This window comes from Nymphaea colorata, chromosome 9 (genome assembly GCF_008831285.2).
Source record: "Nymphaea colorata isolate Beijing-Zhang1983 chromosome 9, ASM883128v2, whole genome shotgun sequence".
NCBI lineage: Eukaryota > Viridiplantae > Streptophyta > Magnoliopsida > Nymphaeales > Nymphaeaceae > Nymphaea > Nymphaea colorata.
The window spans coordinates 18,267,540-18,281,693 of NC_045146.1; the positions used below are offsets into that span (position 1 = coordinate 18,267,540).

The 14,154-nt window shown below is 37.7% G+C and overlaps 1 protein-coding gene across 1 annotated transcript; it reads right to left on the reverse strand.

The window, feature by feature from the left end:
- Positions 1–563: 563 nt before the first annotated feature.
- On the reverse strand, positions 564–12,870 carry LOC116260361 (ATP-dependent zinc metalloprotease FTSH 9, chloroplastic/mitochondrial). Its single transcript, XM_031638654.2, has 17 exons — positions 12,181–12,870; positions 11,572–11,725; positions 11,283–11,375; positions 11,045–11,133; positions 10,119–10,242; positions 9,110–9,229; positions 8,332–8,382; positions 6,068–6,129; positions 4,697–4,754; positions 3,435–3,560; positions 3,261–3,341; positions 2,344–2,473; positions 2,002–2,150; positions 1,630–1,911; positions 1,442–1,531; positions 1,304–1,357; positions 564–1,139 (listed from the first exon to the last, which is right to left on the reverse strand). Exons 1-17 carry the CDS (start codon positions 12,807–12,809, stop codon positions 957–959), a joined length of 2,475 nt encoding a protein of 824 aa, XP_031494514.1. The 5' UTR covers positions 12,810–12,870; the 3' UTR covers positions 564–956.
- Positions 12,871–14,154: the final 1,284 nt, after the last annotated feature.

Below are 14,154 nucleotides of genomic sequence, written 5' to 3' on the forward strand. Positions count from 1 at the left end.
AACCAGTACTTCTCGATCGTTTCTTTTTGAAGTAATGATTTTTGTTAGACAGAGTATCCATATGCCACGCACAAAACTAAATCTTTCTGAAGAGGAAATAGCTTCTTGTGAGCACGGCGACTCGAGCTCGACCAAGAACTTGTCAGCTGGCGGCTCTCCGATCGAGTTGGTGCATTACCGGGTTGTGGCAGCTTCATTTTTCCAATATAAAATATATTTACATATGAATAAATATTTGTGTGTTTTTAGTTAACGTATCATGTAGCCAGGTAAATTGGTTCAACAAGACTCCGGACACTGATTACAACCATTCACTGTTCATCGTTGGGAACCATGACTGTGGCATATCAATACCTCCATACCTACAAGTCCCCACCATTTCGGCAAAAGCAGTTTGTTGAAGCTTGACAGTTGCCCAAACATAATGTATATAAGACATCTTAGCCCAACGTTTTTATGCTGTTGGTCAAACCACAAAGCAAATACACTGGTTGTACCCAGAAGCGTGACCCAAAGGTGTTGCATTTCTCATTGTTGTCCTGCAACACCAGAAAACTGTAAAGTTCCACAGTACAAATTCGAGATTTTAACATTTCAAAGAGAAGTAGCATTGTTATATTAGAGTGTCTTCCTTTTACAGAGTTATGTTCCATAAAGAAACAAGGCATCATGGTTAAACACAAAAGTGTGCCAGCAGAGAACCAAAACTATCGACCACAAAATACTGCTGAAGCAGAGAGAAGCAAAATCGCTGGAGCCATACCGCACCTCCACGGCTGACGACAAGGTCTCTCGTTTTGTATCTTAGGTAAAATTTCTTGCCCGTTTAAAAAATGCTCATAAATATGAATGCCATTCCAATAGTAAAAACCTAGATGAAATATTTTATATCGTACAATTTTTCCAGCATAATTGCCATAATACTGTACACTATATGGCTGGAGAGGCTGCAAGTGTTAACTGATCTCAAGCTCCTCTTGTCCTTCCGAAACTTGACCTTGGTAAGCATCAATGATATCTTTTGCATCTTCACTTGGCCGCACTTCTCGGTAAGGATTGAGAATCTTCTTGATGTCTTGTGCAGTCAATGTCTCATATTCAAGAAGTGCATTTGCCAATGCATGCAATGCACTTTCATGCTGCAAAAAGAGCGTAGGATTCAGCAACCAAAAGATGTATAAAGGAAAAGGAAACATAAAGGTGAAAAACAGGTACTTCAGCGTGATTCTGTCAAGCTTACTTCTTGAGAAAGGCAAATGAAAGTAGAAAGGTAAAATTTCAGAAAACTAATGTCATAGCAAACCTTCTTCAACAGAATCTTAACACGGTCATATGCTTCTTTTATGAGCTTCATCACCTGCAAGAATCACACATGTAGCACATCACACAATAATCATTATAAAATCTATGAATGTTACCACGTATTCTGACTGGCTCATACCTCTGCATCAATTCGTGATTGCATCTCTGAACCTGGGCGATCTTGAACATATACAGGCCCAATTGCATCACTCATACCACAACTTGACACCTAAAGATCGATGAAAAGATTAACTCATGCAGCAAGCAACATAAAATCTTGTAGGTAATAGCATTTTGGCTCGAAGCAAATTCAGGAAACATAATCACCATATAGTGGGCAAGCTCAGTAGCACTATGCAAGTCACTACTAGCACCAGTTGTAATGTGTTCAGGACCAAAAATTAGCTCTTCTGCAACTCTACCGCCCATACAAACATCAAGTCGGGCCAACAACTGTTTCTTGCTGATTGACGTCTCATCACTGGATGGAAGCTGGGTGACCATTCCTAGAGCTGAGCCTCTGGGCATGATAGTTGCCTTATGTATTGGGTGTGCTCCATCAGTGTTAAATGCAACGATAGCATGACCACTTTCATGGTAAGCTGTTAGCTGAATAAAGCATCAACATTACCATTGACTACTATTGACTAGAACAAAACCATTAAATTGGGTAGATAAAGTCCAAAACAGAATGGGCACCTTTTTAGATTCCTCTGATATGAACATTGTTTTGCGTTCAGTACCCATAATTATTCTATCCTTAGCAAATTCCAATTGTGCACTGCTTAATTTCTCAACACCTTCAACAGCAGCCTTAATGGCAGCAATGTTGACAAGGTTGGCCAAATCTGCAGTCGAAATAATACAGTAAAAATTATGAGTTACGATATTAGCATGAGCCAAAATTTCAAGAAGGCAACCCAAACACTTTAAATTTTATGAATGTATCAGCAGATCACAGTCTTCTACAACAGGAACATGTGGATTTCCAAAGAATCAGAGTAAAATTATACAGCTTGAAGGAGAATCAGAGGATATTACCTGCCCCATTGAATCCAGGTGTGCCTCGTGCAAGTGCTTTTAGATCCACATTGTCGGCTAAAGGCTTGTCTTGCAAATACAGCTCTAAAATCTCTTGCCTGCCCTTCACATCTGGATTAGGAACAACAATCTGGAAAAAGTAAACATTAAGTAAGCACATCATTTTCCTCAAGCATCTTACAGAAATAAATAGTGAGGAAAAAAAGGGAGAAAAAACCAATGAAGGACATGTATGCACAATCCCAAATACCACTAGTCACGATATTAAACTTGATCTCTGCACTTACATCCAACATTTGCCAATGGTACTAAATGTGGCACATGTATATAGTATATACTGTTTCATGTAAAATAGTTTTGCAAATGGGTGCATGGTTCTATTGGTAATCCACATTAAAAAAAAATCATGATAGATATCATTTCATGCAAGAAAAATGTCATATTTAAGCTAAGTCACATTAACTCTTTAAAACATCTGCTGCACCCATGTCACAAGACTTGCACCTGCAAGTCATAGTATTTAGGACAGCATGACTCCCCCTAAACAAAATTCATGACCTGGTATGCATGAATCTAACTTTGTCAATCTATCCTAACATCCTTGTGTCCTTCGAGACAAGGAAATATATTTGAAAAGCTTAATCATCTAAAATATGCGAAATTCCATTGCATGTTATAAAGTTATAAAAAATTATGAAAGCTGAACAGTCTTACAAACAAAACTGCAAATTAAAGTTCAAAATCACATTTACATTATCCACCCAGCACGCAATATGCACAAACAGTAATAAAAGCATCATGAATGAAACGACATTTGAGAAGAAGAAATCCAGAAAATACATGCCCTTGACGGTTTCTCATATCATGTTGAAGACGAAGCGACCAAAGGTGGCCAAAGCACCCAAAAAAGAACTTACATGCCTGTCAAATCTACCAGGTCTCGTTAAAGCAGGATCAAGAATGTCTGGCAAGTTTGTAGCTGCCATCAATATTATTCCCTACAGAAGATGCTACCTTCAGGGTATGAATAATAAAGTAATAAACTAATTAAAAAAAAACTTCCATCTCAAGCTTCTCGAGCAAATGCATACCTCATTTTGCTCAAATCCATCCATTTCGACAAGCAACTGATGCAACGTTTTCTTTGTATGGCCTTCCCACTGTTTCCTGGTGGAACCAACTGCATCTATTTCATCGATGAAGATGATGCAAGGTGCCTATAAAGATAACAGGAAACAGATAAACGAAGGTTATGTCACTATTAGATGTCAAAATAAGGAGAGGTTTCAAATGGCATCAGAACCTGACTTGTATGACAGCCACTACATTTCAAAAGGAGCAACCAGTGACCTACAAAGTACAACCTAACCCAGACATTTAGCTGAAGCCCGATTTCATTCTAACACAAGCAATAACCCCAATAATATATCTCCGTTTGAAACTACCATGTAGCTCAAATGAGAAATGTAAACTCCTGCATGAAACTGTAAACAGGGTTGGGCCTTCTCTCAGTTATAAACCATACCACACACTTAAAGCCAGTGTCACAGGTGGCAAACAATTATTTCTTCCAGATGACAAAATAAATTAACCACAAACCAGTTCTTTGCCAACATAAGCTATCATTGCCAGTGAGAAACAACCATGAGTACATTCACATACATGTCTGCATGCTTGAACGCATGCACAAAAACCCACGACTATGTGCATTGTTTGTATGACATCGAACTTTATTGTATTATAACTTAGAAGATACAGTCTATGCTATTATTCACCTGTATATGATATCATAAACCCTTCAACATGTCATGGCCCAAACATGGAGCTACAATCCACATGCCAACTGAGCCAACATGAACACATGCTGGCTGAACCTACTCAATGCACGAGTCAATCTGACTGTATACAAACTACAAAGCAATCCAGGTGATTATTTAAGAGTGAGCATCATACTATTCAATCCCGTGTTGCATGGGACTCAATTCTACAAAGTCAGCAGATGATGCAGGCTGCAACTAGCAAGTCGCAATCCTACTTGATGAAGGAATGGTTGATGCAAATGTGGCACCTTAGCCAACATAATTTTCCAGTTGATATTGGCAAGATCAAGACCCGTGAAAACATTGAAAAGGAAATTGGGTGCACAGCTCACTGGCTGATGTCGCAAATATTAGTAACTGGTGGTTCCAAAGCTGCACAATTGCCTAGCATGATTTTTTCAAGAGGTAAAAGCCTGTTGGTTCAGCTAATCTGGAAGTTTGCTCATAATTTTTTGCATTTCACTGATGATTTAGTCATCAACAGCTTTCTTTAACTAAAAAAAAATGGAATGGAGTTGTGTAAATCATACAACCTTTTTTTTAGCAGCTTGAAATAATGATCGTACACGCCGAGCACCAACTCCAACAAACCTGATGCACAATGACAATATTGGAATTGTAAAAACAGGCAACTTCAAAAAATAATTCATTTATCTGTGTGTCATTTCACGATCATAACAGTATATCATAGTGAACACAGGTAAGAAAGCACCAAATTTTCCAATTCTGAAGAGCATGTGCAATAACACAATTTATTGACATTAGCTGTGTAATTAATGGATAACTTGACATCAATCCAATTCCAAACATGCTTGACCAGATGATAACAATCTAGAAAGAGGAAATGTTGCACCAGAGGTCAGGACATACTATCTCCACTGCTCCAAGTATCACATGTTCATTTCATATGATTGGATTGTAATTTCACATGAAGGCATCAATACTACAGCCACATGATAAAAGTAGCTGATTTTGCAGCATTCATAACTTCTGAAGGAAAATAAGTACCATTGTGTCATGAAAACTGGGAATGTAAATCCTATTTTACCTGACTTCAATTGAAGCCAGGATGCTCCCTAGAGCCCACGCCCCACAGTATTCCCCCTAAATTTGCCATATACCAATATCAGTATAAATTTCAAAATTTCAAGTCAGACACAACTTGCTCAAGACCCTAAAAAAAGCAGTCAGGACTATCCAGTCCAAGTTGGTGCCAATCGCCTAAGAATTTAAAAAAAAAAAAAAAACATTTATGTACATAGAAGTAAATAAAGAAACATATTTCATTTTCCCACTTTTTGCCTCTGCACAACCATCCTCCCCACCCTAAGATTGATTATAAAGGGACACACACACACACACACACACACACAGATATATATATATATATATATATATATATATATATATATAAAAGTTAGCTGCCCAATGACTAGTTGACTAGTCTGACCAACTAATTGCTGGTTTGACAACAGAGGCCAGATGGCAACTGATTGAATCAACTAGTTAGGATTTTTTGCGTTAAGGTATCAGCAGATGAAAATCTAAAATTCCAAGCTAACTAAACCCATAAATCAGTTGAGATTTTTAACTTGACGAACTGTAAGGATCACAGTAGCCTAAATGACTCTAGCTGTAGAAATAAAGATCATAAGAATAAGGATCCTCCAAAAAAGTTTTCTAAAAGAATTAAATAAACAAAACAATATGAGATACCGTTGCAACCACCTAAAATAGGTGCATACATTCATCAAAAAACCAAATGAAAACTGTTTTGGATGCACAGAACCACACCATACTATTTTGCAATCATTCACCAGTTGACATGAAGAGACAACTATATGCTCAAAAAAAATATATGACATGCAGTCTACATCCAAATGTAGGTTACAGAAGGATCTTACATTTCTTCAAACTCAGAACCTGCACGGTAGAAAAAAGGGACTCCAGCTTCTCCAGCAATAGCCTGAAGGAACCAAGATCCACCATCATAAAAATAATAAGAATGAAAAAATAGTTCTTCATAATGTGTGAGAAAGGCATAGGAATTCTACTTCAGAAATTTTCACTTGAAAGTGCAAAATGTATACATAACAAAGGCTTCAGAAAGCAAGATTTAGAAACATAAATAAAGGTGGTCAAGTGGGTTATCAATCATGATAAGTTTAATTTACAAGGTTGACAACATAAACACTCGTATCTACAGTTGCGAAGGAGATTTTGCTAGGCAACAACTAGGGGAAAATGCTACCATTGTTGTGCCCAAAACAGGGGTCAGGTGGACATGAACAATGCAGCAGAACCGTTGGATGCTTTAACAGTTTATGAAGGAAATGCATTCAAGTGTGTCCATCTTTTGTATTATTATTGCCTCTCTTTGTGGAATCTTCAATAGCTTTCATACATTCACAGCAACAGTTAAAGTGACATTCTTGGAAACCGTTAAAGATTCTTTGTCAATAAATGCTTGCTAGGCCCCATATGAAAGGTTAAAAGAACCATGGATCTCATTCCTGATCTGAATATTCGTTAGGAATGAGGAAAATACAATTACGTCCAACCAAATCTTAAGTTTGAACAATTTCAGATCTATCTATGAACACAGTACCATTCCTGCAGAGGAACTTTTGACAAATATGGTGTGTGAAAGCTGTAGGAATTATAAACCCGCTGGCCCTCCATCTTGTCTTTCTTATAATGAGGCATTCTTGATAGATGATATCTATAAAGAGATACCTCACGCCTCTTACTCAAAATAGGATCATAATATTTATAACCCTGTCTATGAAGGGAAAATTCCAACACATATACATCCCCAGCCCAAGATCTTAACTTTCAAGCTGCCTACCTAAACTTGATATGTGGACATGACCACCAGAACTATTCTTGATCGGTAACTTTTACAAACATTAATCTCATATGTTAAGGCTGAGTAACTACTAATAACGTGTTTCTTTTTCCTCAGCTACTTCATATCCAGAGGGTTATCATAACATGAAATGAGGGGCTTAGTAACATGAACTCTAAGATTCTGAAACATACTTTATTCCACTATCCATGTCTAGAATCTTGGAAATTGGAATTGTTCTTAAGCATTTGGCAGTACGGTCAAAAAGATACAATAAAACAAGCCATAATCCTGAAAAATCGTAAACTAAAATAACAGCATTTTCACCTAAAAATAGACATGGAAAGGGGGGGACATGTGAAAGTGAAAAGGCTGATTCACTGAAGATGTAGAAAATACTAGCTAGGAGGCAAACCCACTATCCTGGGCCTTCTGAAATGCTTAAGATGAAGATTGGCAATCTTCGCTACAGGAAACAGAGCTTGAAAGTGGAGGGCTAACAGCCTAATATCCTCATTCTCAAAAGCATAACCAGGGTTGACCCTTTGTCAAACAACTCGATGCAACCCTATGTGGTTGAAACAAGAATCTAGGTGCCTACTCCACCAAGTTGACAAGAAAACAGATGGTCCAACCTCATGAGTTGATAAGAGCTTGCTCTCGACTGGTCTGGCTAGGTCAGATAGGTATAGGGATTTTAAACCTTCGCATTATGCTCCACCAATTATGACATTTTGATTATTAATGCAAATATTTGAAAATTTTCAATATCAAATGTGCTTCGTATAGTCAGGATTATGACAGAAGTCACAGAACTACGCAATCTTTTCACAAAAGCAAATACGGTACCATTGATTTGGACAGTTGACTATTATTTCCCAGTTTATTATTACTTTTTCATTTTATAGTGACTATGACTGATAATCCCACCTAGGCCTTGTAAGGATCCATGACCTAGTTTTTTGAGTATATGCACAGCACCATGTCCATATCTACGTGCCTGGAAAGCAGTCAAGTTATATAACTATATATCCCTGCTTGTCATGTCAAGCCCATAATTAAACATCCACATTGTCATCAAATTGTGGAAGGCCGTATGACCCATTTTGCAAGTTGGCATAGGAAGCAGCTATTTCCCAGTGACTTCTATTAACCAATTCTTGTGGGCATGGCCATGAATCAATTAGTGTATCTAGTAAACAATAAACAGATTCAGTTAAGAGGAACCCATGTGCTTCAATTGTTTACATCAGCCAACACATACTTTCATGTTAAGAGCATGTTAAAATAACAGACTAGCAAAGAGCTTTATTCCCATACCTTTGCAAGAAGAGTTTTTCCAGTTCCAGGAGCTCCAGTCAAAAGAATACCCTACAAGATCAAAACTTTCTCTTACAGGAAGGTCTCAATAGAAAAGGATCAATTGCAATAATTGAGATCTCATAGCTTTCTCATAATCTAATAGTTAATTTACGCATCCAAGCTTTTGATGAAATGAACTAAATAATTTCTGTGCAGTAAATAATATAACTAAGCATTTTACAAATTTCTGCTTCTATATCATATAGAAAATTATATCATATGGTAGTAATATAAGCATGATAAATATAATAATATATTACTAGAAGCTCCACTTTCAAGACACATACACATTATGGTAGACATCATACATTTGTAATATAATGCACTGAAAAACAACAAAATTAAACACAAAGATGCTATGACCTGGCAACACCAAGCTGCCCTAACCAAGCCACAAGTCAACTCACTCTGGGTCAAATCCACAAGCAATATTTCAAAACCTTGCTTTTCCAGAAGAAGTTAGCGGTCAACCTTATAAGATTTGAATCTAGAATTCTTAGTTATATGAATTTGACCTAGCATTCAACTGATAAATTTGGCCCACCTAACATTGATTATTTGATTATTTCAAAATCAAACTTCCAAGGTTGCTTCTCGTGAAGCATAGAAAATTATACAAATCTATGAACACACATACATGAGCAAGACCATGCCACAAGCAGTTGCCGAACACCAAGACCAAACAGAAACTGCAGACTAAGACAGGGATTTATGAATGTCAAGGATTTCACCATACCTTAGGTAACTTGCCTCCAAGGCGAGTAAATTTAGATGGATTTTTTAAGTATTCAACAACTTCCTCAAGTTCATGTTTTGCATCATCACATCCTTTAACATCCTTAAAGGTTTTAACATTCTGCAAATGAACAGGTGAATTTTAGTAAAGGACAAAACATGTGATAATTTGAACATAAATACAATATAGCATATATGGGAACCCTCTTGTACATAAAAATGTCTGCATATGCCTTCATATATGTAATGAAAGTAAGAGATTAAAGGTGAGACATGCTTAGGAATATACAGACACTTGAGAATGTGTATCTTACAATAGCATCCCATACACATACCAATATAACATTCAATAATATCATAACACAGCATATACCAACTGCATACTTCACACATAACAATATGGGTAGCCACAAAATTCTCAGCAGTTTCACACAAAAAAAAAATATTACTTCCAGATCATCAAAATTCCAGCCCAACCTTATCATGTCTTGAAGATAATACTTTCACACAACACTAGCCAAAATATTATTTCAACAAAGTTACAAAACAAACCACATACATCTATCTAGAAGATCTGAACAAAAAAGAAACTAAGACAAAAATTATGGCATAATGATTCATTCACACGGATATGTCAGTGTATATGTGCAGGTTAAGTTGGTCAAACTGATTGTATCAACTGACTTCTCAAAGTCATAGTTACTACTTGTCAATGCACCTATTTTTTGCAGCTCGTCACTTTCTCAGTTTGTGCCACTATACTCCATTAAAAAAATAAAACCAGCTTCAGTTGGAAAACAGTGGCACAAAGAAAAAGATGCTATAAAAATAATTTATGCGCAGCAACATAAAAACAAAGTGATCAAGTTTGCAAAATGGCAATGGAACAGAATCTCCAGTACAAGGAACTGCAGTATAAGCACAACTATTATATTATTTTCAAGCAGGCAATAAGCCTTAACGAAAAATACCGCTGCAGTGAAATAAACACAGCCGACATCTTAGCTTACCTTCTCTGGCGTAATTTCTTTGTTTAGTTCCTTTGGAGCATATGAAGAACTAGAGCCAACGCCAGGACTACCTATACCACCTAGACTTCCAACATATTTTTGAAGAGCAGCTGCACCCATAACCCTACCAACAGCATATAATGTATCAAATCAATGACAAAGATACCTCAAAACTTACCTATATCTGCCCCAAAAAGAAGCAGCAAGTAAAGATAACAAATAAGAAAAGTATAGAAACATTAAGCCAGACCACAGATGTACATATATGGATTATAAACTCTGTGTGTGCAGAAGGATCTTCAGGGCATTTGCACTTCCATATAACATAATTCACAGAAAAGGTAATTTCTTATAATCATTCTTTTTATCTTTTAAAATAATTTACGCTTTCATGCACTAAATGACAGGAAAAATTGGTTTCTTACATGTGGAAGCCCATACACAAAAAAAAAAGGTATAAAATAGTTTTAGGTACTAAAAGAAAACCTTCAAGTAACTGTATCAGGGCAGCACACAGCCAGTAAGATCAAGTTTATTCTCCCAGATCACCTGGAGTTGAGGGGAAAAAGGCATCTGATATAGAAACTTTATAGATATCTGAACAGAGCAAACACGAGTAGACAAATCTTGAAGAATTAAAAAAAAAAGGAGAAAATAGAAAGTTTTCCAAAAAAACCTAAGGAATCAAAATGAACCATATGGTAACAACTAACAAGGATTAAATACATATCTTAAAGCCTACGAAACAGAAATCAATCGTATGATAACAAGACTTTGACAACAAACCATGAAGCAGTTTGGAACATCTGAATCAGTACGCTTTAAAGAACAAGTTTAAATACTCTTGGAAATTAGACCAGGTATGCTCCAGCATACATGCATAAGCACTTAATAGCCAATAAATCACAAAAACATTAATGTCGTACCACATCAGTCCAACAACAACTGTGAAGAGGATGGTAGAGACAAGCTCTTGAACAAATCGTGTAGATTTATTTGGTGCCTTGGGATCAACCTAGTTGAACGATAGACAAAAAGGAAAAAAGTCAACAAAGGATGCATTATAATTATAACGGGTAAATAAGAATCTTTTTCCAATAATTGTTCTGTGTGATAAAAAATACATGTACTTCTACAGCATAGTTTAGAACACCTGCACATTACCATCACCACATGCAATGGCTGCCTCTCGGAAATTCCAGGATTCAAGAATGGATCATCTGTGTTTCCTGAAACACGCTGCTTCAATTCCTGCAACTGTTTACAGAAAAAAGCTTTAGAAACAGTATCATATCCTACATAGCTCAATTAATGAGCACAATAATAATCCCCAATTTAGATGCCAGACATTACACCCCCAATTCCTGATTGGATTTCCTGAAGTATAGATTTATATCAACTGCAATATGGCAAAGAAAGCAAAGAAGGCACGACAATTTGAGGTGAATACTACCAATGCAGGAAGGCTGGAAGGTTTCCCAGATTTCTCGTCTGCAAGATACTCAGATATAGCATCAGTGACTACAAGAGCACGGAGATATTCTGCTACGGCTTTAGAATCCACAGCATGCTCTCTTTGTTCAAAACGTTTTATAACAGATTCAGGGCTGAAATCAAACAGAAGAAGATACAAAGCATAAGCAAACTTCACATGCATCCACCTCCGAAAACATTTGTAAATTGTATATGCTCCAGTGACGAATGAATTAACACCATACATTCACGGCAAAAAACGAAACGAATGCATGCTGGAACCAAAAACATATAGATAAAATGTGGGTAACTTAGGTGTCGACTTAGTGGGTATATGGTTAATGGAAGAGGGGATCATATTCAGAAGCTCTTCTCTTTACCGCTAACAACCCTCTCTCCAACTATAGGACCAATTTATGCTAGAGAAGCAACGTCCCATAAAAAGTTTTCATTTTAAAAAGAGACTCAAGAACACCATTGAACTACGTAACAGAAACACCATAAGCAAACAAGTCAAGAACCCCAGCAGACTCGAACAAGGAAACGTGGAACCCCACTAATAAGAAAGTAAGCAAACTGAAAAAACAACCTGTGTTTGTTGAGCTCCGCCAAAAGCGCACTCTGCTTGGACGCGTCCTTAGGATTCGCGTCCGCCTCCGCAAGAAGCCTCTCGAGCCGCTTCTCCTGCCCCCAGAACGGCAACCAACTCCACCACCGCACGAAACCGGGAGCCGAAACCCACTTTCCCGCGCCGGCAGCCAATCCCCCAAGAAACACAAGAACCGGCGCTTTCCCTTCGCTCGCAACGGCGTCATCGACGGACTCGGACGAAATAGCAGCTTGACGAACACTGCCCGATTCCGTGGACGCTTCAACCTCGAGCACACCTTCCCCGTCGCCAAACAGCGAATCCGGAGCAGCATGCGCGTCGCTCAATTCGGGCGGCGGATTCGGATCGAAAGGGAAGGGGTCGACGCCGGCATCGGGAGTAGAACCAAAGGAATCAGGTGGCGTCGAGGAGCACAAGCAGCGGAGGCGGAGGATAAGGAAGGGTCGGTGCCTTCGAGAGGCGGGGAAGGATAGGGAGTTAGGCAGAGGCGGCGGCGGCGGACGGAGGAAGACGGCGTGAAGAGGAGGAGGGAGGAGCTTCCTGGTTCGCGTTGACGAGGACGAGGACGATGGCGCTCTGCAGAGGAGAGATGCTTGGAGTGCGCACATCGTCGCTCCAACTCCTCCGCTCTCTCTCGCTTGGCGCGGCCACACATGAAGAGAGAGAGAAAGACAGGGTCTTATCTTTAGTGAACGTACGGTGCCGCCTCCTCGCGGACGCCATGGTAAGTTGAAGTAAATGACCGAACTAACCTCAGACCATAGCAGACTACTTGGAAGTTCTAGAGAAATTTACATAAGAAGCCCCTATTTTATTACGGTTTTCAAAACTAGGCTTGTATTTTTTTAATTTCTTCATACGAAGTTCTAGTTTTGCTGGTAACCGGTTCTTTCTGCTTACCTTAAATTAATTTTTAAATATTATCAAAATTTCCTTCTTAATTAAACGTGACGAGTTTTGTATTAGTGGAATTTTAGATGACATCATCCTCTAATTCAGTACTAGGTTTTATGAAAACCAAGTTTTTTAATGAGTTTTTAAAACTTTTTTTTGGTTTTATTGCACACATCCAAAACTTGGTATTTGAATAACTTAAAGGGAACCAAGTTTTTTTTTCACTCCTTTTTACAACAAAACTAGATTTTGTCAAAACTAAGAAAACCCAGTTTGGATGACACACAAACACTCTAAAAACCTGATTTTGATCGTTATTAAGTAAAAATTTATTTATTTTTACTGTTGCCCTTGCAACCATGAACTTATGGGGTGTTTGTTTACCTGAAATCTTAGATGTTGAGTGACATGCATGAGATTATTGAAGATCTCATATAGGAGGATTTGAAGTAAGACCCTCCCCTATCCCCCTTTTCTGGAATTCAACTTCAAATATGAGGTTTTAACCATATGTAAAAATCTCAAATCCTCATTTCTACAAGGTAAAATGGATTCATATCACAAGGTATGAAAAGTGTAAATTTTCATGTGTTGAGATTAGGGCTTTAAAGGCATATTTGATTTTGCCTGAATCCGACCCGACCCAATTGAAACCGAATGGCTTAACTTCAGTGCTTTCTTCAGTAATCATAAGTGGGTCTGGAGCGCTTTATGGGTCTGGTATACCAAAAATGAAAAACAAGTGAGTCTCATAGCCAATAAAAAAAATTTAAATTAAACTTTTGAGTTTTTCGGGCTCGAGATTTATTCGCACAAAGCATGTTATATGTTATGACAGTCCACCTGCGATGGTTTATTACAGAATTCGCTTTCTATTTATGTGTGACTCATGTTATTTTATTTCTTACCAAAAGTAAGGGGGAGTAGTAAGATAAATCATGTAATAAAATTGCTTAGAAATGTGAGGCATTTTGCTAATAATCACAAAATAGAACCCCTGAAACCAATTTTGCTTTTGTTCTCAGGTTTTCCCATACATTCCTACCTTACGCCTTACCC

Coding starts and splice junctions, on each gene's coding strand:
- LOC116260361 (XM_031638654.2), bottom strand. CDS start 12,809: ATGTGCGCACTCCAAGCATCTCTCCTCTGCAGAGCGCCATCGTCCTCG. Junction 6,130..8,331: donor GAAAAACTCTTCTTGCAAAG/GTATGGGAATAA, acceptor TGGTTCCTTCAG/GCTATTGCTGGAGAAGCTGG. Junction 4,755..6,067: donor GGTTCTGAGTTTGAAGAAAT/GTAAGATCCTTC, acceptor ATTGTGCATCAG/GTTTGTTGGAGTTGGTGCTC.